The following is a 26,360-nucleotide window of genomic DNA, read 5'->3' as shown; positions in this document are numbered from 1 at the left end:
TATCGTAACCTAAATTCAGACCAAGACAGTTCCTTTTAGTTACAGGTTTCATCATAAAATGTTCACCTTCCTCTATTCTATACAGATAGAGAATATAAGTGCTATATTACCTGTTTTTCACTGACTGAATTTCTATAATTTAATTTAATGATATTGCCATTACAGTTCAATCCCTTAAGGACTTTGATTCAGGATTTCAGAAATTATAGGAAGCCATCAATTCACACATGTACAATTATGACCTGTGCCTTCATTGAGATTGTGTGGGTGACTTTTTTATATTCCATCTTCTTGTGTGTGGGTTTGTCACTAAAGTTAATAGAAAATCCTGAGATACAACAGAAAGAAGTAGTTTAGTGGGCATTTGCTGTGGAGAGTCACGGTTACGTGACGGTCATTCACTGGCCTCAGATAACCAAATCAATTTTAGCAATAATCAAAGTCACTCTGATGGAGCTAGTTCAAGCTAAATGGAATCTTTTAATGTGATCAGGAAATGTATTATTTTATTAAAGCTAAAGAAAGAAAGAAAGAAGTAACTAGAGAAGCATGGTTACAGTGTTTCCACATGAGTGCAGATGCATTACCCACACTCCTGGTCATAATGCACATGGATCTTCTGTGCTCCCCCTTCACTGATGGGCATCGTTAGGTGATAAAAGATTTATCTTACCATTTTCAGAATTTTCATAGAGTAACTTATGGTAAGTATTCATTCAATGAATTCTAATTTTTTTTCTTACATCTCCATTCACTTTAAAGCCAAAATACACTATGCGAAGATTAGCACCATTCAAAGTGATTTTTAAATAACATCAAAACTTCCCCATAACTAGTTAAAATAGACTCATTTTACTTTTTCATTCTGCAGTTTCTTATTTTCTAGATTTAATAAGTATTTCATTTACAATTTTAAAAATAATTTTTTAAGAGGATATTTTAAAAAAATAGAAACCCTCTATCCTTATAATAATATATAGAAAAAAACATGGCCTTAGTATCCATTCAATGAAGTTCTAATTACTGTGTCAATTATTACATTATTTTTAATTACTTTAATGGAAGGTTGTTTTCAAGAGGTTGTAATTTTTAAAAAGCATCTTGATTCCAGGGCAGCAAATGTTGTTTATAACCAAAAATAAGAAATTAAGTAGAAACCCCTTAGGCATTTGAATGACTACACACTGTCTCCTTGGTGGAAAGATCAAAGTCCAGATTCAAAGGAAATTAATTGAAATTAAATCTATTATTTTTGAAAGACAGATTTACTGAGTTAATACAAGATGAAGATTCTAGATCTTCACACAAGACACACAAGATGTGTTAGTTGCAATGTTTACAGGTGTAACTACATGTAATTTTTGACTTTCTATAAATGACATTGAGTAAGATCCTGACCCTGATCCCCATCCCTTTTGTTATCTGCTTATATACAGAGATTATAATTTATTACAAGCTGGACTTCTTTGTCAACAACTTCATATACTTAACTAAAGTTCTGAACTACAAATCCCCCTTTTAGTCTTTAGATTGAAACAAATTCTAGTTTTTAGATATTCTTACTTTACAAATTACCTTAAGTACTTTGATTCAGGATTTCAGTGTGTGTGTGTGTGTGTGTGTGTGTGTGTGTGTGTGGATCTGGGATCAACTTGGGGGCTCCTGTATGCTAGGCAAGAGCTCTACCACTGAGCTTTATCCCCAGCCCATATTATTTTCTAAGCATTGTATTTTCTTTGTTGCCCTTCTGTATTTCTAATCCATCTGTCTCACTTGAAATGAGTTATGATTGGATGTAACTGATTCTTTAATAACCATGTCATAAATTGTTCATCCAAATGGCTATAAGAAATAGTCATTTGGGGAGGCAATATATTTTGAATATCATCATTAACTACTTTTCTACTAAGAGAATTAATTTCATTTCCTATTAAAACAAAACAAAACAAAAAGCTAAAGAGAGCCCAGATGAGTGAAGAGAGTTGGTCTCTTTGTCCATCAGTTCATAAATTGGCTTCAGTAAACAACTTAAAAAGAAATATTACATAATTATCCTGAGGGGTACCAGTGTCTTCCAAGGTGATTATTTTTAAAAGGCTGCATTCATTTGCATGTATATAATTGGATATTTGTTTAAAAATCTACCTTGTTATTTTATAGACTCTAAAGTTAAGTTAGAGTTCAGAAACTAGACTGCATGGAGCTCTAGAAAGCTCTAGGCCCTAGCAGATGTATCATCAAGAATGTTAAAAGTTCAAAATGTCTTTTTCAATTGTTAATTCATTCAGCACTTAGAAAGCTATGGACTCATCAGTAGCATTTTTAACCTAATTTTATAGATTTGCATTTCCTTGAGGTGATTTCACCAGCAGAACTAGAAAACATTGATTGAATTGAAAACATTGAACTAGAAAACATTGATTGAATCAGTTTGAATCTGAATACTCCAATGTCCCTATCATTGTACTCAAAAAATGTTTCAGGAATGGTAAGATACCAACCACTGAGCAAAGGTGGGAATAACAGTGGACAATGGTGGAGCCATGGACAGGGTAAATCTTGCTGGGTACTACAGGCCACCATAAGTATTTTAAAATTGGAGAATTACATGTCTCAAAGGAAAGACAGTCTTTTCAGTTCTGCAGAGCAACACTTCACCCTTGTCGCTACCTTAGATCCTGAAGTTAATGCTCAGTGGGCTCTTTCAACTTAGTACTTCCAAGGTGTCCTGTTCCTTTTCAACTAGTGATTTTTATCCTGTATGATTTCAGTTCTGCTTTCTTCTAGGACTAGTGACAAATTCCTTCACCTTTGATTATCTGCTTATAAATATTTTTTTTTGCTACTCCTTAGGAGATTGGCCCCCAAAATGTACAGATGTTTCACTTGTAAACATATCTTTAAATGCTTGTTATTGGTGAAACATGTCTCCAAACACTACATTATTGGTAGAACATCATTATCAACTTTCTAGACATGAAAAACATGAAATATCAATCCAAAATTATATGAACACAAATCCCTTTCCAGAAATATAGAAGAACCAGTTATGTACTTAATTATTTAAAAATTTCTTTAAGAGTTTAGGTCAGAAGAGATTGTACCATTTTAAATATTTCTCTCTTGTAACAAAAAATGAAAACAAAGACCAAAAAATATGTTTCAGTTGGTTCTTCATAAATGCCTCCCTCCTTAAGAGGGTTTCCAATCATTGCATTCAAATTTGTACCCCAGTATTTTGATTTGTATATGTGATCCTAATTCTTAGTTTTTCTTAATTGCATCTTTGAAGTGGCACTAAATCATTAGCTTATCAAAATGAGGCTCATGGGTTATTAACACTTTAATTTTTAAAGGACTTCTCTTTCTGCTTGAGGATTACTTCCTTTATTCTAATGAATCTAAATGAGATTTAGACTTTTCCAAGTTATGTTCAAATTTATTCCTTTCATTTTTTTATGCATCTTTTCCTACTGGAGTATTATTTTTTTTCTTGGCCAGAATAACAAGCCAAACCTTAACACATTTTACCTTTCTGCACCTACACATACCTGTTTACTAGTGTTTTTAAAGCTAGTCTCTTGTTTGGTCACCATCCTGTCAGTATACTCCCAACAAGCTTGACCCTATGGAGTTGCTGAGTTCTGAAAAGATCCACTCATCACTTTCAATGTGGTGCATCATAATTTCAGTCTTGCTCTCTATTTCCTTCCTTCTTTTCTTCTTCTTCATCCCTTCCTCTTCCTCCTCCTTCTTCTCTGTTGATGTAATCTTGATTTTTTTCTAGTTCATTGTTTATGGACAGATTTGAAAAATTCTCATTTCTAACCATCTTCCAAAATTAAAAAAATGTGAGGATTTATTGTTTACCATTTAATTTTAAACCAGAATGTGTCTGAAGCCTGAGAGATAAAGGAGAAGTGAGTTATAGCAGTTTTCAAAAGTCTCAGTTCATTCTAGTCTTCTAGATTATTTTTTTAAAAGACTACACATTAATTATAAAGAAAGTTAGATTTCTTTCCTCTATTTTGATGAAAGTTCCTCTCCCTTGCTTGACTTTTTCACCCTCTTTGTCCCTCACCTCCACTCCATTTTGGATTAGCTTCTACATTTTTCAAATGAGAACAGTGTGTTTGACTTTTGACTTTTGGGGACTGGCTTATTTCATTTAGCATGGTAGTCATCAGTTCCATTCATTTGCAAATGCCATTTCATTCTTTACAGTCATTGTGTGTGTTTGTACCACCTAGTCTTTACCCATTCATTTGTTGAAGGACACCTACATTAGTTCCATAGTATAGCTTTTGTGAGTTGTGCTGCTATAAATAATGATGTGGCTGCTTCACCGTAGTATACTGACTTACAATATTCTGGATATATTCTAAAGAGAGGGTCATGTGGTGGTTCCATTTCTTGATTTTTCTGAGGAATCTCTGTACTGCTTTCCAGAGTGGTTGTACTAATTTGCAGTCCCACTAACAATGTATGAGTATAACTTTTCCCCCACATCCTCACCAACATTTATTATCATTTCTGTTCTTGATAATTGCCATTCTGACTGGAGTGATGAAATATAAATGTGAAGGAAAGACCAGTAGAGTAGGCAAAGGGGATTGAGGGGGAAGAAGGAAGGATGGGAAAAGGGAAAAACAGTGGAATTAACCTGATGGAACATTTGTATGTCCATATGTGAATATAACACAGTGAACTCCAGTATCAAGTATATCCACAGACATTAATTTTAAAGAAAACTATAAATAAATTGCAGAAAGATCAATAAAGTAGAGGGAGGAAGCAGCCTGAAGGAGTATTGGGGAGGGGAAAGTGCTGGGAACTGAATTATAGCCAATTATATCCCATGCTTTTGTAATTATGTCAAAAATGTATCCTAATGTTATATATAACTAAAAGAATCAATTAAGGAAAAATAAATTGAAAAGATGAATGATGGGTTTCATTGTGGAATATTCCTACACAAGTAGTCTTCCATATTCTTTAGGTGTCCCTGTGCCATTGTTATGTGTCCTGATGAGGCTCAATCATCATTCATGGTAGTTAAGAATAGGAACACAGAAGTTCCATGGTCCTGGCTTCACCATTACCAGCTGGATTAATTTGGGCATGTTATTTAACCTCTGTAAAGCTTGGTTTATTTGTCTATAAAATGAAAGTTCTAGTTCCTTTCTCATTGGGGTTGTTATAAGGAAGAAATGATGTGTAATATGTTAGAGCATTACAATTGAGAGCCCCACTTCTCTGATTGTTTTCTCCTGCTCCAGCCACCCTGATCCTGCCAAACTTCTCATTATCCAGCAATGATTGGCATGTCACTGAGCCTTCATTGCTGTGGTCCAGCTCTCAGATTGGTTATAAAATGAATGTCAACTCTGATTGTATCTGTGTCTAATTAATTATAAACTCCTAGAAGAAAGAGAAACAAGCTTATGCAATTCTAGTCATGCAATTGACATTTATTAAAGTTTTCTTAGTACAGAGGATAATGACTTACCCAGGAATAAAGAATAAGCAAATAATTTGGGCACACATTTATTTTTGCAGTGTTAATTGTGACTCTTGCAGTAAATAATGATTGTGAAAGAAATTACAGTAAAATATCAAAGTTCTTACAGGCCTAAAAACTCTTTTTAAAGTGCTTTATTAGAAATCATGAAACTTTGTCACACATTAGGTATAGAAAGTATAGAAGTATAGAATATTAATAAATTTAAGGTTTATGAAAAGTAGCAAAGGAAATTACTATCAGAATATCTCTCCGTTTAATTGATTTCCAACTCAGTTGTAAAACCAGGTTTATGCAGATTATCTCTGTCTACACTACTTGCATAATCAAGTTTAGCAATGAAAATATAAGCTTGTGAGCAGTTCTACCAGATAGAAAAATTATTACCAATTAAGGTTTTAGCACAAACATGAGGAAATCTGGATGATATCAGAAGTATTCTGTGAATATGTGTATAAATATTTGCTCTACAAGAGTTTTGCATCTCCCCTCATGGACTTTTAAAAATATTTATTTCTGAAATAAACTGTTTACATTTATGTTGAAAGTTTGCTTTAAAAAAGAAAATCACATCATCAATACTCTCCAAGTAAAATGCTTTTAGGGAGAACTTTTCAATGTTTTATTGCAGGCAACTAGACAAACTGCAATTTTGGATAGACAACCAAATGGATTTCTGTTTTATCTAAATAAAAATAAAAATAAAATCATTCAAAATATTGGCTCTTTAGAAATATGTATTTGGCATTACATATGTGGTTTATGGCATCAACTTTATAGTTCGGTAGATTTCTAAAAGACTTTTAGAGACAGAAACATGAATTTTTACAGATTCTAATTACAAGTTAGAAGTCATCTCTCTGTGGGAAATTAAAAATGGAGACAATTAGAGAAAAATTCAGTTGAAAGAAGAATGCATCATGGAAGAAACAATAAAAGTGCAGATATGCACACACATACACACAAACTCAGGAAAGTAAAAAAAATCACTTCTCAGTAGTCTCTATGATTCAATCATAGATCAATAGTGTGTAGTTAATGCATTACCAGGAGAGCATTAATTTGCAATTACTGCAGGTGATCTGATCCTCAGTTCTGTCCACTGACACAAATGACCTTTTGTTGAAAGAGAGTCTGTAGTCATTATTTTAAATAGAGCAACAGAAAGGCAAAGGAAAGCATAGGTCACTCTCAGTCATAAGTGTCTACACCACATAAAGTGGTAACTTTGTGTTTTAACTCCAAATTATGGCATGGTGGAGTGTGGTGAGCCTGAACTCAAGCATATCTATCTGTACACAGAATGGAGGTGACATGCCTGAGGGATGATGGGTGAGAGTGACTTAAGATGGAATGGCAGAGGCCCAGAAATAAGTATAAAATAGAGAAGAACCTTCAGTAACTTCCACTCTGAGATAGGAGAGACTTTGGTTCATGATCCTGTGTTCATTTTGAACATAGGATCAGAGTCCTAGAATGTAAAAATTCTAAGACCTTGACAACTACTGGTTCTTGAAAGACAGTAGACCTCAGCTCTCGTCACCATTCTCTGATCAGGAACAGGCAAAAACCTAAACAAGTCTCTTCCAAAATCTTATACAGCCTGCTACTCATGTAGTGATACCAATTTCAGAATTGCCACATAGAGACAGGAAGCTCCTGAGGACTCCACCTTACTCAGGAATGCTCCAGTACAAATGAAAATCACCAGCTTGCTTGGAGTAAAACCCTAACTCTGCCTCAACTCACTCTATGAACTTGGACTTATTAGATGTAAGAATATTTTATACTTTTGTTTCTGTAAGGAAGCAACAATAATGTCTCAAAGGATGGCTAGAAGGGTTAAGTGTTATCACATGAAAAGCACATTGAACAGTATGTGTAAATATACTACAGATGCTAGATATTAATCATTGCTATCTCCATTATCCACCCTGTTAATAGTTTTGTGCATAAACAAAGAATTTTAAAATAAAATTTACATCCCAGTGTTCTAGCCATTAACTAATACATACCTTAGCTCACATTGGTAGAAAATAGAGCTTGAGGAGAGGGTCAAGTGTTACTGTTTTATTGGGATATAAAACCTAGGTCATCAAGAGTAAGGGAAAATGGAAATGAGATTGAGAAAGATGGGACTGGAATACAAGGTCATGCATTATGGAGATCCTACACTGCACAAACCAATTGGCAATGTGGGACATCTCCAGAGAGAAGGGATAGAAAGAAATGCCTTGGAACAATTCATCACAGGGATATGGGGAAGAAGTTCACCTGCCACTCCTTTCTGTCTTCTCTCCCATTGGCTGAAGTTTATGATTCTGAAGAGTCAGGTTTCCTACCCTTGAACACATCTTCCCAGGATGCTTGTGTCTCCCCTATGCTGTGGCATGGCTCAGGATGGCACTTCATCCAGCATACTAATCTCCTCTGTACTTGTAGTTATCAAGATCCTAATCAAACTTTTACAATAACAAATAACTTGTTATCTTATGTGTTATCAAGTTAAAAATAATGTCAGCCTTCTATTTTGGAGGACCTACCACCCTACATCCTTTATTCATTGATTCTATATCTTCTTTTTAAAACTAGACAGAATATGTCCATGCTATTTTCATAAAAATAAAGAATTCCCAAAATGGAGTGAAACTTGACAGCCCATAAATAGTTGAACATTATATTTATATGATTGGGTGGTAGCACAATTAATTGGAAAAAAAAAAAACTTTGTGTTTTAACTCCAAATGATGGAGCAAGTAGTTTTATACAAATACTTTGTTATAATGTAACCTATATCAATTCACTCCCGGAATGAGATTCATGAAGCTAAGAGGGTGAATGGTGTCAAGTAAAATTTGGCTTACTGTTAGGGAATTCAGTGGGTATTGCCAAGACTTGCTGGGATCTGGAGTGATTAGAACAGCTTGACCTGAGCATGGAGAAGAGATTCTGCTTGCAGCTAGAAACCCAGGAGTATTATTCTGAAACGCTTTCAGTTATGTGTTTTAAAAAGTGACTAGGGTGAATGCAAACCTCTTCTGAAGCTGTTAATAAGAGAGAAAACTGCCAAGAGGTGGTATTTGTTCCCTTCTAGAAATGTGTCTAAAATGTGCAATTCAGTGACTTGAGAAGCAGGAATATCATTCTTTTCCTTTTCTCTGTTTGTTCTTTGGTCGGAAGCTTCAGTGGTTCATTAGTCATCCAAATAGTCAAGAAAAGAAAAAGGAAGACAAGTTAAAAAAAAATAAAAGAAAGACGTAATTAAAAAAAGGAGAGAAGGTCCTTATTGTCAAATATTTGACAATTTCCAAAAGGAAAACAGCTTCTTTACTTTGGTCTTCATGTCTTCCCATGGATACATACATGTTATAAGCAAACTAAACCATTATTTAAATCAGTGTAAATCCTATATATAATTGAAGTTGGCTGGTTGTTTAATCTGGCCATTTGGAAGTCTTACCCATCCTAATTTTCATGTAAATCATGTAGTTTGATTTTCACATGACTTGGTATTCTAGTGCCTAGACATCATGATAACTAAACTGACTATCAGTAGCCAACATCATTTTGGATTAAGTGAACACAAGCAGTTTCCCATGGCTTAACTAAACTCATTACCATGCTAACTATGGTATAACTATGCATATTATAATAATAAAACAAATTTATAATGTTATAAAGGCTAATATTTAAATAGAATTTATTATGTGCCAGATACTTCTGTAAGCTAATACCTATATTAATTCATTGACACTTACAAGAATCCTACGAGGTAGAAATTGCTATAGATTGAATGTTTTGTCCCCTCAAAATTTAAATGTTGATGGGCTGTGGTTGTAGCTCAGTGGTAGAGCTCCTGCTTAGCACCGGTTGGCACTGTTTGTTCTTCAGCACCACATAAAAGTAAATCAATAAAATAAAGATGCAATGTTCATCTATAACTAAAAAATATTTTTTAAAAATTTAAATGTTGAGCCAGGTGCAGTGGCACACTCCTACAATCCCAGCAGCTCAGGAGGTTGAGGCAGGAGGATCACAAGTTCAAAGTCAGACTCGGCAATCAAGAAGTGCTAAGCAACTCAGTGAGACTCTGTCGCTAAATAAAATACAAAATAGGATTGGGGATGTGGCTTAGTGGCTGAGTGCCCCAGAGTTCAATTCCCAGTACCCCCCCCCAAAAAAAATTAAATGTTGAAACCCTAACCCCTAATGTGCTAATATTAGGAAATGGAGACTTTGGTAAATTGATTAGTCCAAGAGGGTGGGGGATTCATAAATGGAATTAATTCTTTCATAAAAGAGTCTCCAAAGAACTCCCTCACCCCTTCCACATGAGAACACAGAAAAAGATGGCAATCTATGAACCAGAAGGTAGGCCCTCACCAGACATCAGAGCTGACCTTGGATGACCTGGCCTCCAAAAGTGTGACAAATAAATATTAGTTATTCCAGGCACCTAGTCTATAGCATTTTGTTTTAACAGTTCAAACTGTCTAAGACAGGTAATATTATTGTTCTTATTGAATAGATAGAAATATAGAGTTACAAGATGAGAAGTTGCAGAGCTCCAGTTCGAAATTAGACAACTTGGCTCAGAGTTTCTTGTTGTAACAAGTGCATTATATTGATATTTCTGCCCACTAGAATGGCTAGTGTCAAAAGACAGTCTAGTAAGAGATAATGAGGAGTTGCTAAAACTGGAATGTCGGTGCATCGTTTGTTGCAATGTAGAATGGTGTAATCACCTTGGACTTTTGGCAGTGGTGAGTTGATGAACCCAGAAGCTTGTAAGTAGTTGCCCGAAGCTTGGGGAAGAGGTGGAGCTTAACTGCTAAAAGACCAAAGGGGACTTTCAGATGATTGGGTTGTGGTGACGGTTGTGCAACTCTATGAAATTACTTCTAACCTTGTAACATTGTAAATTTTATGGTATTCATTTGCACTATGATAGTGCTGTTTTTAAAACCACATACTTATAGACAGTTAACCATATTCAAAATGTTATCCAATATTAAAGGTCAAAATCCCTTGTGATTCTCAGATATTTCTGGATCTGAATATTAGAAGATTGTGAATCTTTGAGGAAAACATGGGAAAAATCACATTTATATCAAATAGATCTTTTAAATAAAATAAATAAATGATCTATAAAGCAGTTCCTTCCAAGGGTGGGGGACTTTACATTTATTATCATTAAAACATAGTTATCCATTTCTATAACTCATCTTTTTTAGATATGTAGGAAATCTTAACCAGTCAGATTTGCCACACATTTATTGTGTTTGTGACTCATCACTGTTTCGAAAACTTTCAAACCAGATTCTACTGTCTTGAAATATAAATGTTCCTCATTAAACACCTCTTTTACCTATTCCCTTGTCCTGCCCACATGATCAGAGGAAAGAGGAACCATGCTTACTGTGGACTGCTTTTGTTTAAGGTAACATATTTTAAATGCTTAGAATTAAAAACTAGGGCATGCAAATATAAAATTCCATTATCTTCAAATCAATTATTCTGTGTTTGTAGAACAAAAGGAGATAATATATCTAAATAACAAAATATTCAACTCCTATTTCAGATAACCGGTTTAATCTCACATTGATAGACATGTCAGATATTGTAATATTTAGCATATTTCTTCATGTGGAAAATGATCGGATTTCAGTTGTTATGCTTTAAGGGCATGAGCCATAATCTCATTTCCATCTCCCTAAATTAATCACTACATCACGGATATTAACTCTATCCAGATGACACCAGATGTGGTAACATAGTACATAAGGTGAGAGAAAAGTTCTATGACTCATCACTGGCCTGAAAACAATGATTCAAGAAAAAGTGTCAATTTAATCACTGGTGAATTCAGTCTGACCAAGTGCAACATATATTTCGCATGCCTGGTTTTACACAGGTTAAATAAAGAATAATGTTGCATGTTCATAGAGCATGAACTCACTGAGTTCATGTGAGTAATGTAGAAGGAGTTAAAAAGAAACAGTTCTATTGCATGTTAGTGAATTACACAATTTGGTGATGTTCATTGTAGTAGATTTCAAATATAAGCAATGGTTTAAAACATGATATTTTATGGACAAGATTAAATATAAAAAAATTAAATCCAACTTACCTTCATTTACTTAATCTTTTGTTAACCTAATTTATGTTCAATTATTGATTTAAAACTCTATTTTTATATTTATTTATTTATTTTTAGTTTTAGGTAGACACAATATCTTTATTTTATTTTTATATGGTGTTGAGGATCCAACCCAGTGCCTTGCACATTCCAGGCGAGTGCGTTACCACCTGAGCCACATCCCCAGCCCAAAACTCTTATATACTGATTTTGGGAAGGCAATAGTAATGAGATTTTAGTTTAGACTTTCAAAGCATGACAGTTTAAGCAGTCATTTTCTAATCTCAAAAAAAATTGTATGTTCATCTTTGTGTGATTAAACTGTTTACAGCATAGATGTGATCATTTTATTCTTAGGCTCAGTGGAGTAACTTGTCTTTGAAAGTAGTCAATATGAAGGAAAAAAGACACCTTGCTTCAAAAGACACTAGTGGCACATTAAGATAGAAGATTCAGAAGTTGAATATTAATTTTTGATCTGCAGATGTGCTGTGTCACACATATACCAAGGTTGCTTTCCTAGTAAATAATACTTGATAACTTTTCTCCCATTTGGTCTTCACAGCAGCTCACAATGGATGCATTCTGATAGATATAAAACAAGTAGCATAAGCACAGGCTGCTAAAGTTGCAAATTTTGTTGGATAATAGAATGTAAAAAGAAACCAGAGGATTGGTTCCTATATTAGTATTTGTTGAATAAAAGAATAATGAATGAGTGGGTAATTTTTGAGTAATAGAGAAAGAATTTTTTTAAAAAAATTATGAGACCAACAATTTTTCTTGAGATCAAAATCCAGAATACTGTATTAAACATTCCTGGAAGTATCCTCATCAAACATAGAAAGAAGACCTTTACTGCTCAGATGCAGCAGTTTTGCAGGGCATATTTTAAAGGAGGGCAAATAATTCTGAATGTCAATAGTTGCACAAATTTGCCCAATAGTAAATTTGATCATTTACTTTGAACTACTTAGAGTAAGTTGATGAAATGTTGAACTTTAAATTTAAAATATGAATCTAAAAATGATTAAAGATAGAGAAAGAATTATTTAAAATGAAGATATTGCTCTTGATCCAAAGAGAAAATTGGACTATCCTGGAAGTGTATGTATTGCAGAATCCAAAAATATCAATAAGAGAATTCAGGAACAAAACAGGACAGAATTCCTTAGCCTCTCCTGGCTCCATTTCATCTGTCCTTTATTATAGCTAGAAACTAGATTGCCTTATATGAAAAACATATACGCTTCTGTGTATGAAGATTAATAGTTTTGAACACTGCATATATTAGACTTGAAACCATGAGTCCAATCATTGTTTTAAAATATTTTTATAGAAGTCTAAGTTACATATTGTTCCAGTTATTATTAAAGGGAACAGCCAACAGAGAAAAAAATTAAGTTAGCAATTGCAGTCTAGATTCTGGTATCCAGATTGGGAAGGACAAATATGCAAAAAATTCATGTACAGGCTCTGTCCAGGCTGTGGAAAATAGTACTTTGAATATCAAAGAAGAATTCCAAATGAATGGAGCTGGTTCTTTACATTTAGAAAAACATTGACATACCCAAAGAAGAATTAAGTAATAATGCAAAAAAATTAATGTTTAAAAGCAACCAATGAATGATACAGATGCTAAATGCAGTAAGTTGAGAGAAAAAAATATTCTATTGTAGGTTGTTGTGAATTATGTATTATGGTATTTTTGTGTAATTAGAAGAAGAGAAAAATGCATTCTTGACAGGGAAAGAGAATTGTGCTTGACTTTGAATGGTACTATTGCAGCATCTTTATTTTGCATCATTCATTAATATATTGAACAAAGCATACCCCAGGCACATATCTTTGTGTGCTAAGCACTAAATAGACATAGTCCCTTTCTACTGTGCCTATAACACTTGGTGAATGAAATCCAACCAATAACCTACATGCAAACAGTATTTTAAACAGTGAACTAGATACTTATGTACGATTTTATTAGATATAATTGTAACAAGAACTCTGTAAGCCACAGCTCCCAGTCAGAGTCATCATCATGAGGAAAAACAATGGGTTGTTTCTAAGTGTGCTTAAGCTAGATGTTCAGCCATGCATATTAAATTAAATGTATTTTTGAGTTATGATATTTTCAACTTAAGATGGGTTTGTGGAAACATAACCCCAGTGAAGTCAGAAGATTGGTGTATATATATATACCAATCTATCTATCTATGCACACATGTGTGTGTATATATATACACACACATACACAGGTATTTATGTATAAGTATTTGTGTGTGTATACATAAATAAATAGATACTGCATCTCTCTCTCTATAAGTATATATACATATATATGCAAACTTTTATATATTACAAAAACATCTGTCTCTCATTTGAAAACAATAATAGATAATAGAGATCTATATGTATGTATCTATCTCTATATCCCTGTTAAGATATATATCTGTATATCTCTCTGTTTTCATGTGAGAAACAGAGGTATTTGTATTAGTAGTCAAAACAGAAAGCAGGATTGCACTGTGGCTACAAGAAAAACATCATGGGAAAAGACTGATCCAGGATTTTAATCTGTGTTCTGTTATTTATTAGCTGTATGATCTTAGTCAAATGCTTTAATTTCTGACCCTGGTTTATCCATCTGATAACTGAAGAAAATGATACTCACCAAGATGCTCTCATGATGTTAAAATGTGATCAGTTTGTAAACACATTTATCTGTGTTTGGAACACAATAACCACTAACTAAATATCAGTTCAAATGCAATAGGCATAAAAGCATTTGAGTAAAGCATTAAGAAATGACAGTTACAAAAGAACTGAGTTAATTATGTAAAGTACATAAAACTTGCTCACTTTAGGAGTTGTTTCACTCAACTTATAGGATTTGGATTATTGGCAGCCCTTGTCCTTACCTCTGTTTTTCATAGGCCAAAAGACCTTTGGAGTTCCTGGAGAGGACATGAGACTTCACATCCCCTCTTCCTTACTTCCTCCTGTGCCTGTTTTCTCTTTGTTTCTTCCCGAGTTGCATCCTTTATAATAAACTGATTAACTGAAGTTCAATGGGACAAGGGAGAATGCACATCAGCAGAGGAGATAAAGGCCATGCATGTGCCCACCATCACTCCCTGATGCCAAAGTCTCAGAAAGTATTTGAGATGTCCCATGTGTATAGAATTCTGGTGGACTCACATTATGTGAGAGTGCAGTGAGATTCAAAGTGAGTACAAGTTCAGAGGAGATTCAAGGAGCAGAATAAAATGATAAAGGATACTGTGACAAAGCAACCAAACCCCAGCAGTAGAATTTTTACAAGAGACACAAGCAGTGGGGAAGTGCTGAGCTGCCACATGCAGTCCTGGATTGGATCAAATAAATTTAAAAAATATTTGGAGGCAATTAGGAAAATTGTAATATGGATATAGGTGACTGTAAATAATTATCTATTATTTTAACTGAGAAAATGTTATTTGGGCTATGTAGTAAAATTATTTTATTATTTTGAAGACGTATATGAAAAGTGAATAAAGCTATGATAATTATTCAGTAGATGAATAGATAAGTGAATGTATCCATATAATGGAATTTTATTCATTTGATAAATAAACTACCAAGTTACAGAAAGATGTGGAGGAAGCTTAATATATCTTGCTAAGTGAAAAAAGTCAGTCTGAAGATTACATATGTATGATTCCAATTATGTGACATTCTGGAAAAGGTAAAACTATGAGAAAGAAAAAAAAGATCAGTGAGGATAGGGGAGGGATGGAAAAGAGGTATGGATAGATGGAGCATTAAGAGTTTTAGGGCAGTAAAACTACTCTGTGTGAAAATGTAATGATGGGTATATGTCATTAGGCATGTGTCAAAAACCATAGAAAGGTACAACACAAAGAGTGAACCTTGATGAAATCTATGAACTTTAATTCCAAAGTAACAATGTTGGTTCATTAACTATAACAGATGTGCCATATTGATGCAAGATTTTAATAATGAGGAAACTGCCAAGATTGTGGGTGGTATGGTTGGAGGGAATTTGGTGTACTGTCTATATAATTCCTTTGTGAATTTAAAACTGTACCACAGAACAATGTCTACTTTTTATGTTTTAAAAAGTGGAGACCAAGAGGGACCCTTTAAATCTAGGGTTATCTGGATAAAGTCAGTTCTCAAAGATTCCAAATCCTTACTTAAGTAATAACATCCCTGTGAATTCAATTCAGTGTTCATGTTCAGAGACCTGCATAGAAACCTAAAAGACCATAATGTTCTGCTATTGTTCTTTATATTCGCTGTATGATCTTAGTCAAATGCTTTACTTTCTTACCCTGGGTTACGCTTCTGCTAATGAAAGACAGTGATACTTACTCAGGGTGTTCTTGTGATGTTTAAATGTGGTCAGTTTGTAAACATATTTATCTGTGTTTGGAACACAGTAATCACACAATAAACCAAACCACAACTGGCAGAGCATTATAGAATGCATTTCATGAGGATAAGTGAAAATCTCTCTTCACTTCAAAAATGGAAAAAGCAAACCTTCAAATTAGATAATCATGTATCTTAATTTTGTTCAGGACAATCCAGTTTATGCCAGTTGTCCTAGGATTTGCATGAATAGTTTCCTTGTTTACTCTCAAGTGTCATCTTTTGGATGAAAAATCATACAGTTGCTCGAGTTTCCTCCTAAAACCCTCCATCTAGAACTTTTACTAGTGGCTTTTTTTATTCAGGCTAATTCTTATGTTCACAAATCAAAAAATATGGACCCTTTTACTATAATAAAATGCACAAACAAAATTTCATCTTTGGACATTCTATTTGTTTATTTGTCACCATATTCCAACACATAGATGGATGTTTGGATGCTGAAGGCATTTTATTTTTATGTTTTAAAACTAACAAACATCTGGGTGCAGTGGCACACACCTCTAATCTGAGCAGCTCTTGAGACTGAGGCAGGAGGATTTCGAGTTCAAAACCAGCCTTGGAAAATTAACAAGGCCCAAATAAATTTAGCAAGATAAAAAAAATTAAAAAAATAAAATGGGCTGGGGATGACTTAGTGTATTAGCACCCCTGGGTTCAATCCTAGTACCAAAAAACAAACCTACTAACAAACAAAAGCACTAGCATACAGTTTATTTCCCTGCCTTTTTTTCCCCACAATATGGCACACTATGTGAGCTTTATTATTTCATCCAAATAGAATGGAAGAACAGAGTCAAGAATAAGTCTTTTATATAGTTTTAAAGTCTTTTTTAAAAAAATATGACCATATTGCTTTGCTTCTCCACTATTTTTCTGCTTTTGACTGGGGGTGTACCAAGGATTGAACTCAGGGGCACTCAATCACTGAGCCACATCCCCAGCCCTATTTTGTATTATATTTAGAGGCAGGGTCTCACTGATTGCTTAGCACCTCACAATCAGTGAGGCTGGCTTTGAACTTGTGATACTTCTGCCTCATCCTCCAGAGCTGCTGGGATTACAGGTGTGCACCGCAATGCTTGGCTCTTTCAAGAAAAAATATGCCATAAGTAAGTAGATAGCTTTTTTTTTTTCTTTTTGAATTGGGGATTGAACCCAGCGGTGTTTAATCAGGACGTTTTATTTTTTGAGACAGGGTCTCACTAAATTGCTAAGACTGGCTTTGAACTCCTGGTCCTCCTGCCTCAGCTTCCCAGCAGAAGATTGCCTATTCTTAAATTTGCTGAACTTTATAATTTTTATGTCCCAGAATACATTGGAAACTCAGTCAAGAGCTTGACTCTAATAATATGCCCTTGTCTCATAAGTTTTTTTATTCAATAATAGGTTAATCATCAAATGAACTACTGAATTGTGGGTAGGCACTTTGAGACAAAAGATGGATAGTGTTATTTGAGATACTATTTTCAGGTAACTAAGTTTTCTCATTGTAGGCAAATTGTCCTCTTGGAATATTGTGTGTCTGCTTGTGTTGTTGAGTGAGCACATACCTTTTTTCATCTTCACAGTCCAGGAAAACAAATCCATGTTAATTTCCCCCATAGACTTTTCCTCTCCAGGCATTATGACTTATTCTCCTTCTGTGATCTAAACTTGATGTGGCATCTTAGTAAATGATATGATAAATTGAGTTTTCCCAGCTGTGTTGACTCTGTTGAAAAAGAAAGATTGCCTAAAATTATGGATTTGAGTCATCTGACAGCTATTGTTTGCATGTTTAGTTTCCCTTTCTTGCCCCATTTTTATTGTGAGCAATGCTGAGCATGCATGATGCGCCATGGAAACCCTTGCCCCACCACCTGTGTTACTGCAGAGTAATTGAAAATTGTTACTGACACTACACCAAAGCACTAGTCCAGGAAGATGAGAGACTGTTTTAGTATAAAAACCCCACTGCCTCTGAAGCAAAGTAGCCAAGCTGCCTCTAACTGCAGCCACGGCCCCTAACCAAAGGATGGTCCACATAGGAACCTGGTGTGTAGAGGACTCCAGTGTTGCCGTAGTCTTTTTAGTTTTGTATTTGTGTCCACAGGGAAGCAGGGCCATCCACAGTCATATCTTTGAAGAGGCAAGACAGCACTCGCCATTTTTAGCCCTACATGTTGTTCCCAGCTCACCCATTTTATCTCAAGCCTTGCATAAAAGGCAGACAGAGGTGCTGTGTCTCTATATGGTTCTTTTTTATTATTATTTCTTCATTCGGGTCATTATTGAGATCTAAATCCAGTTGGAGCTCACTTTGTAAAGGACAGATACAAGGAAAGGGGTGGGGCAGTCTGGCCCACAGGGCAGTGCCCTTTGACTAATCAGCCCAGGCCATCACCATCTTCAGTCAGCCCTGTCATCAACAAAGTACATCAGAGATCAGTCCTGCAGATGCTCTTCTGAGAACTAGTTGAGTGGGTGGCCATCACCTGTGCTGCCTTTGAGAAAATAGTTGGAGAAGTGATAATAATATTCTGGTTGGCAAAATGTGGTTTGGATCATAGGACAAAATACCTTGAAAACAGTTTATTCTCTTCTGTCTTTAGTGGAACTTGAGTTAAGAAATTAATTAGATAAAGAGTAACCACAGATTGACATTGAAAAATAGGCTTTCAACCTCCATAAAAATCCCTTCTCAATTGGAGAAGGGGACAGGAAAATTCATGAACTTAGAATTTGTCAGAGAATCTATAATTTAAAAGATTAGATAAGAGGATATGTAATGTGATTGACAATGATATATGTGATATACAAAATAAAACAAGATAAGTCACTCCTGTACTATTAGGATTTATCAGTGAGTAGCAATTAAAAGACAACTTTGAAAATATTTAATAAGCAGAAGTGCTTATCCATTGGGATTTTTTTCTAAATTGAACCTTTGAAAAACAACATCTGTGGGGCTATTTGTTTGTCGTTCCTTTTTCCTCAATCCAATTTGCTATGGTCAGAATATAGAAAACTGAACTCAAAGCCAGATTTCTTAATAGGATGACATTTGGACAGCTATTTTACTTAGTGATCCTGTGCAGTTTAGTAGCAAAGCTGAAATAAGTCCTCTCCTTTTGGGGGAAACAAGACAATATTCTGCTGAATGCTAGAATTTTATCACTTTAAAAAAAAAAAAAAAGCTGCTTGAGAGACCTAAGAATATAAAAGCATTTGAGATCTCAGAAGGAGTTTAAATCAATGCACTGCCACAGTTACAGAGCAGATGAAAGAGCCTGCTGTCTGAATTGCCAGGAAACTACTTAGAAACTCTCACTTTGATTTCTTCACGTAGTCCGTTACATTACTGCTAAATGCAATATATAGGGACATCATGACTTTGATGTTGTACGGCTCCAACAAATGGAAACTAATATGATAGAACAACTAAGATTTGTGGTTTTATGTGAATATACAAATATATCCCTATCTAGCTCCTTATGTACTATGTATCTCCAGGGGCTGTCTTTTCACCTATATTTTTATAAAATTATAATTTTGGTATTTTATTCATGAATTCCAGTAAGCAATGCCATGTTTATGTAGTACCAAAAGCTCATGGGGGGATATTGTTATTCTGAATTATTACTTTAGCAATATGTATTATTCACCAATTTAAAAAGAACAGTGTAGTTTTATACATCTGTTTGTCAGTACTGGTCAGACCTCAATTCAGTAAGGAATTACTGATTTCATAACTTTGGAAAACTTGATATTTTTTAATCGTAGGTATGGACAGATAGAATTGCAAATCCTGTTTCCATCCAAAGACAGAGGAGGTCTAATTTCCACTTTTAGTAGAAAACCTTCGAACAGGTCATACAAATATTAAGATTTTAAATTTTAAAAATCTGTGCTTGTCTGCCATTGCTAATTAATAAACTTGAAATCGTTTTGCAATAAGATGCTTTTTATAAAATTATAACCAAGTAACTATTTACTATGTAAAACTTACATCACATTTATAACTGAAATTTATGGAAATAAGAACAGGGAAGAAGCTCTGCAGAGTTCACAAGTTCTAGGTCTTACTGGGGACCCTAACACTACTATCTCATGAGTTTGGGCAATGTGCTCAATATTTTAGTTTCCTCACTTATTTAAGAATTCGTTATCACCTCCTCTGTTTTCCTCTCAGAAGTGATGTATGGAGTAAGTCAGATGATGCTCCAGAGGCAGTTCTGTAGCAGAAGTCACTTTGGAGTAGGTAAGGAGGCAACTCTGCCTTCAACCAGCTTTGCATCATGGGAAGATCATTTAACCTTTCTGGATGTCTAGTTTGTGAAATAAGGAGGCTGGTATGCAAACATCTAATAAATTCCCTTTAATCTTATTTGTGAGTGTATTTTCAAACTGTAAATCACTATATAAATATCTTTTAACACCATTTTAAAACTATAAAGCAATATATGAAATATTGCAAATGTTTTGTAAATATAAATATTTTTAAGTAGGCTAACTTTAATCAAAACATATTAATAGAGACATCATAGAATCTTTTCTTTCTTGGAAATCTTTTAAGAATCAGATGGAAGATCCTCTTTAATAGTGTTTCAGTTCATGGGTAGATGTTTCAACCTTTTCCCAGTACATAAGACTCTTATTAACGTAATTTGGAGTGAAAGTAACATTGCAGAGAATTTTCCAATTTGGGCTTTAATGTAATTACTCTCCAGTATTTCTTTTAATAATGACTTTACTGGAGCTTTGAGATTACTTTGTATGTAAAATATATATCTTACTTGCATATGTCCTGGACACATATATTTCTAAGATATAGATTGTTAGTTTGTACACCTATTTTATAAGAAATGCAAGTGGTAATTATGGTTTTGGGTTTGTCTGAATTGCATCTAATAGATCAAGTTCCTCATTTAAAAAAAATTCTTCACATTTTAAATATATGAAAAAATGTGCTGCTCTACCACACAAAAACATGTGCCAATGTCAGGGTGTTCTGCTTTTGCAGAGCTTTTATTTACCAGATTATTTACCAGGGATCACTCTTTTTAATCTCATTTTGATAGCTTCCTAATAAATTGCCTTTGACATTTCAGAAGAAGTTGGCTTAAAAAAAAAAAACAGGAAAACTTTCCATTTTACTTTCTCTAGGCACTTTAAATTCTAGATTACTTGATAATATTGATGAGGTTTAGTACCATTTCAACTGAGTTTTATAATTTCCACAACACTTCCAACTTCATGATGTAATTTAGTCTTTACAACAATCTGATGTTATCATCTACCTATTTTAGATTGGGAAGAGGGGGAAGGGATGCAGAGGCTAAAAGAATAGCCCTATTCACACAGTTACTCAATGACTGAGGATCTCAAATATTTATATTCCAACAAGGCCAAAGTCATATATATAAACATGCGCACACACACACACATACACACACATACACACACACATTGTATATACTATATATACATATGTATATATATATGAAATTATTTAATGCAAATAAAAATAAGGTCTATGCCATTTATCATCATTAGAATAAAAAAGCACTAGATTTAAAACATTATATCATATCTAATTTATGCTCTAATGATTTATTCATATTATGAAATTTATTTCTGGTGCCAATCTAGCTTACAGAGTACCAGCTACTATTTGAAGAACTGGAGTATATTACCTTAGCTTTCTATGTGCTAAGTATTTAATCTCATTTTTAGGTGAAGGAAGCTGCTCAAGATAAAAAGCTACAGTGTGGTTTGAACCCAATCCTTCCCTACCTATGTGTGTGCTCTTAACTTCTTAACTTGATATGGCATTAAACCCAGTAGATTTGGCCTTAAGAAACAGTACTTCAAGTTCAAGCTCTTTCGTTTTTAAATTAAGAATATTACCCTCTATCCTGCCTAAATCAGGCTTATTCTGAGTACTGAAAGAAATAAGCCATGTGAAGGAGATTTTTAAGATGTAAATCTCCACAAATAGCTAATTTACTATTCATCTGGGCAATCTAATGAGAAAGAAACAGAACCCTTCCTGGCCCTCTGGTTACCTCACAGGTATTATTTGTACAGTCACTTTGCAGAGACAGACCTTTGTTATGAGTGCCTGTATCCAAAGGGAAACTTCAAGGCACTGTGTCACCCTTGACGCAGAGAGAACTTTATGACACATCTCAAGCTCCGCAGCAGAGGTGGCCATCACCTACCTACATCCGGCTGGTCCTGCTGAGATTCTAGAGGCTCCTATTTAAGACAGCTTAGCTGTAGGGATACTTACACTTATACAAATAATTAATGGTGGCAACAATCCTTACAGTGGCACCTGGTGCCCTGCTGTGAAGAAAGATAAACCAGCCTTCACCACAAAGAACTTACAAATTATACTAAGCAAACATGTTAACAGCTATTAAGAGTCCTAATCAGAGCTGTTAAACAAACAATTAAGAGATGTCATATAAAATACACCCATTTAGGCATAGCAGCTACATGTTTGGAGTTTTAAAAGGAACCGTTTATCTTTGAGATAGAGATGTAGCCCTCAATGAGATATAAGGGTCATCCAATAAAAAGGCACCTTTCTGAGCAATCCCAGTTTCTGAGATCAAATCCCATGGACAACGCTCTGTTCAGAATGGTCTGCTTGCATCTGAAGATTTATTTTTAGTCATATTACTAATCCAAAAATTACTTGTTTTTTCCAAGCATAATTTCTTATTATAAGTAGCATTTTTAAAAGAACTATGAAAATATTGATACAATCGAATAGTAAAAATTTAGAAGAAACTTGCATCACAGATAGCGTTTCATCCTACCAATGCTTAACACTGCTATTCCAGGTATGAGCCAAAGCATCACCATGAAATGGAAACTCATCATCAAATGCAGGATCCCATTCCAGGGTCCAGTCCAGACCAGATTATGCATTTTAATAAAATCTCCTGAAGATTGTGTGTGTTTTAGAAATTTTAAAGAAAATATCAATGTGTCATTTTCCTACTAACAACCATAGTTTCTCCTCCATCAAGGTCTATATCAGGAAAATTAATAGGTTTATTCTTTGTGGAGAATAGAAATTAAATTACTCACTTTAGGAAGGTACATAAATAATATGACATTTGACATTTGATTAAATATGTCTGAAGTAGTCCCTCCAGTATCCATGTTTTTTACCAGACTCAAGCATTTTCCCCCATCCCAGCCATGCTCAGTTTTTGATTTCTTTTGGTACTATGGATTGAACCCAGCGGTGCTTTACCACTGAGCCACATTCCCAGCCCCCTTTTTAATGTTTTATTTTAAGAGAGGGTCTCTCTAAGTCCTGAGGGGCCTCGGTAAGTTGGTGAGGTTGGCCTCCAACTTGCCATCCTCCTGCCTCAGCATCCAAGCCACTGGGATTACAGGTATACACCACACCTCCCCACTCAAGGTGCTATCTTATAGTCTCTACTCCCTCTTCAGGTTTTGCAATCTCTTCACATACTCAGTCTCGCTTCCAATTATGCATAGCATTTACACTGTAGGCCAAAGAAATAAGGGATGGGAAAGAGGAAGTCTAGCCTTAGGCACCACTGTGTTCTCCCATGGTTTAGATGCCAACTCTGCATTTTGATCACTTCACCCCTTGACCAAGTCCACCATATACAAAGTGTGCCATGTCTATGATCTAAGAAAATTAATAGGATTGATTTCTTCTCATTGGAAAAAATTATAATGACTCAGATAAAATTTACTATTCTTTCCTTGCAAAGTATTTCTAGATTTCTTTTAGCAGCAGGTTTTCACAGTAGTCATGAACATCTCATAAAGTATGTGACATGATGTGATTTTCAAAATCTGATTTTTTATGTTCATATGGTGAACTATTTTAAAACTTTAGTAAAAGCACACTCATAAGAATATACTATAAAAAATAGGATCTGAGAGTGAACAAAGAGGATTAACTAAAACATTAGTTGAAAATACCTGAATACCTGTGGAGGAACGTATAATGATGTTCTCTATAATTGTTCTAGGGGAAAAAATCAACTCTAAGAAAGCTATAACAGGTTTAATGAATGCTCAAATTGTTCCTCCTGAGGAATAGATTCTTTGGTCCCATTGGCAATTGTAAATGTGTCTGTAGAGTATACATGTGGTGTCCAACTGGATGGAGTAATCACCTTAGAAACCCTTCTCTATTTTTTTTGGTACCTGGAATTAAGCCCAATGGTACTTAATCACTAAGCCACATCTCCAGCCCTTCTTATTTTTTGTTTTGTGACAGGGCCACGATAAGTTGCTTAGAGCCTCTCTAAATTGCTGAAGCTGGCTTTGAACTTAAAATTCTCTGGCCTCAGTCTCCCAAGCTGATGGGATTATAGGCATGTGCCACCAAGCCTGGCTAGAAGTCCTTCTCTAAATACACATCCCTCATTTCTAGCTCATATCCCAACCACAGTCACAAAATCCCAAGTATAGTTTTAATGAGAGACCCCCAATTTCTCTGATTCATTCTTAACTCCAGATTTCTGTTTTATGACTTATTATCACTCAAGAAATAAGGGGTGGGAAATAGGTTTGTGTTTCTAGATCATTCAATGTAGTTTAACATGATTAAAACAATATCCCTTCATAATCATCATTCACAGAACATACCTTTGTTGAGAGTAGAATATGTGACAAGCCCTGTGCTGTGGGATGATATAATGACCAGCAAAAATATGGTTCCCCCTTCCTTAAGCTTTAGTCTAACTGGGGAGCCAGTTGTCAAATATATATCATTCAATAATTATAAATCAAAGATGTCTGAATGAATGGATAACTAACCTGTTTTGGGTTCCTGGAGGCTTTTTTGAAGAAGTGAAGGAGATTGAGGAATGGTTGGTGGATAGCCATGCACAGGAAGGGTGGCCTTCTAGGAAAGGCACAAATGCAAAGAAAGAACATGGAAAATGTGAGGGAAAATGAAAATGGCAGCTAAAATGTCTTGTGCCAAATTTGACTCCTTGAATGTTCACTTTCTTGACCTAATTTTTGACATCTGTACTGAAGTATATCTGACATAAAATAAGCTGTACATATAATACGTTTTGAAATGTGTGAGTAACTGTGAGACCATCACCACAGCAAGTTAATGAGAACATTCATCATCTCTGGAAGTTCCCCTGTGCCCCTTTGCAGTACCTCCCTCCCTACCACCCCCAAAACCAGGCAGCCATTGATCCACCACACCTAGTTCAGCATCTGGTATATAACATAAATACTTGTTGAAATATGAAAAGTGGATCTGTTTGGAGAATGAGCTCTTGGTTTGATGTTGGGTTTTTGTTCCATCTTTTCCAGGTGTGCAGTGCTATTCAGAATCAGGATTTTACTGTGATTGAAGACTATTGCACTGGCCTCAAAGCCCTGCTCTATCTGAGCAGCATTGAAGAGCTTCAAGACTGGGACGGGCAGAGTCCAGCCACTGTGAGGCACCAGAAAGGGAAACCAGTTCCACGAATTGCTGAGCTCATGGGAAAGGTATGTGCTCACCTCTCCAATGTTGTCCTTGAGAATTCTGCTTCAGCGTGTTGCTATTTCAGACCTTGTTTACCTTCCCACATTCTCAGTAACAGAGGAAATACAGTACCTGCAGAAGTGATTTTTGCAGTAGAATCATTCTAGAACAGGCTTGATTACAGCTATATGATGGGTCTGTGAGTTACCTTTTTATAAAACCAAGATAACACAAGGTCATATAAAAGGAAAAGATTGAAGTTTGTAGTGTAAAGTGCCTCCAAATTCATGCTTACTGTGGTGATGACTGGCATTCTTTCCAGTGGGAGACTAGAGATTTCTTTATTTTTTAACAAGCTCTGGAAATTATAGCATTACCTTTCTATTTGCAAGACAATCAAATCACTGAAGTCCTGAATAATATGATGAAGTTTTTAAAATTAAAATCTAATCAGTATCTTTTGTAACTGCTTCTGCTGTGTGGCTAAACCTGGGCTGAAAAGGTTAGATCCTAACTTTCTCACTAACAGTTATTTTCTGAGAAATATACACTACATTTACATTTTGTATAATACAGTGATTTTAGCAACTCTTTTCTAAAACAACATTCAGCATTTCGCCTTTTTGTTTCCTTTGTGTTATTCTAAATAGGCAACCATTGTCAGAAGACATTTCTTGATTCCTGAAAGAGGGGAGGAAAAAAAATTATCATTCTTAGTCTTTTCAGCTTGTCACTACATCAATAATTAACTTTTAAAAAAAGAGAGTCAGTATAAAAAGATTCTTTAA

General features: G+C 34.8%; 1 protein-coding gene across 1 annotated transcript in view; it reads left to right on the top strand.

Moving 5' to 3' along the window:
- Dpyd (dihydropyrimidine dehydrogenase) overlaps positions 1–26,360 on the top strand; it is an 803,780-nt gene that overhangs the window by 667,242 nt on the left and 110,178 nt on the right. Inside the window, exon 20 of the mRNA XM_026401392.2 lies at positions 25,416–25,595. Within this exon, the coding sequence (XP_026257177.2) occupies positions 25,416–25,595 (180 nt within the window). The remainder of the gene's footprint in view (positions 1–25,415; positions 25,596–26,360) is intronic.

Source organism: Urocitellus parryii, chromosome 11, assembly GCF_045843805.1.
Source record: "Urocitellus parryii isolate mUroPar1 chromosome 11, mUroPar1.hap1, whole genome shotgun sequence".
NCBI lineage: Eukaryota > Metazoa > Chordata > Mammalia > Rodentia > Sciuridae > Urocitellus > Urocitellus parryii.
Note: the sequence above shows the minus strand (reverse complement) of the source record. Positions and strands in the feature narration are given on the sequence as shown.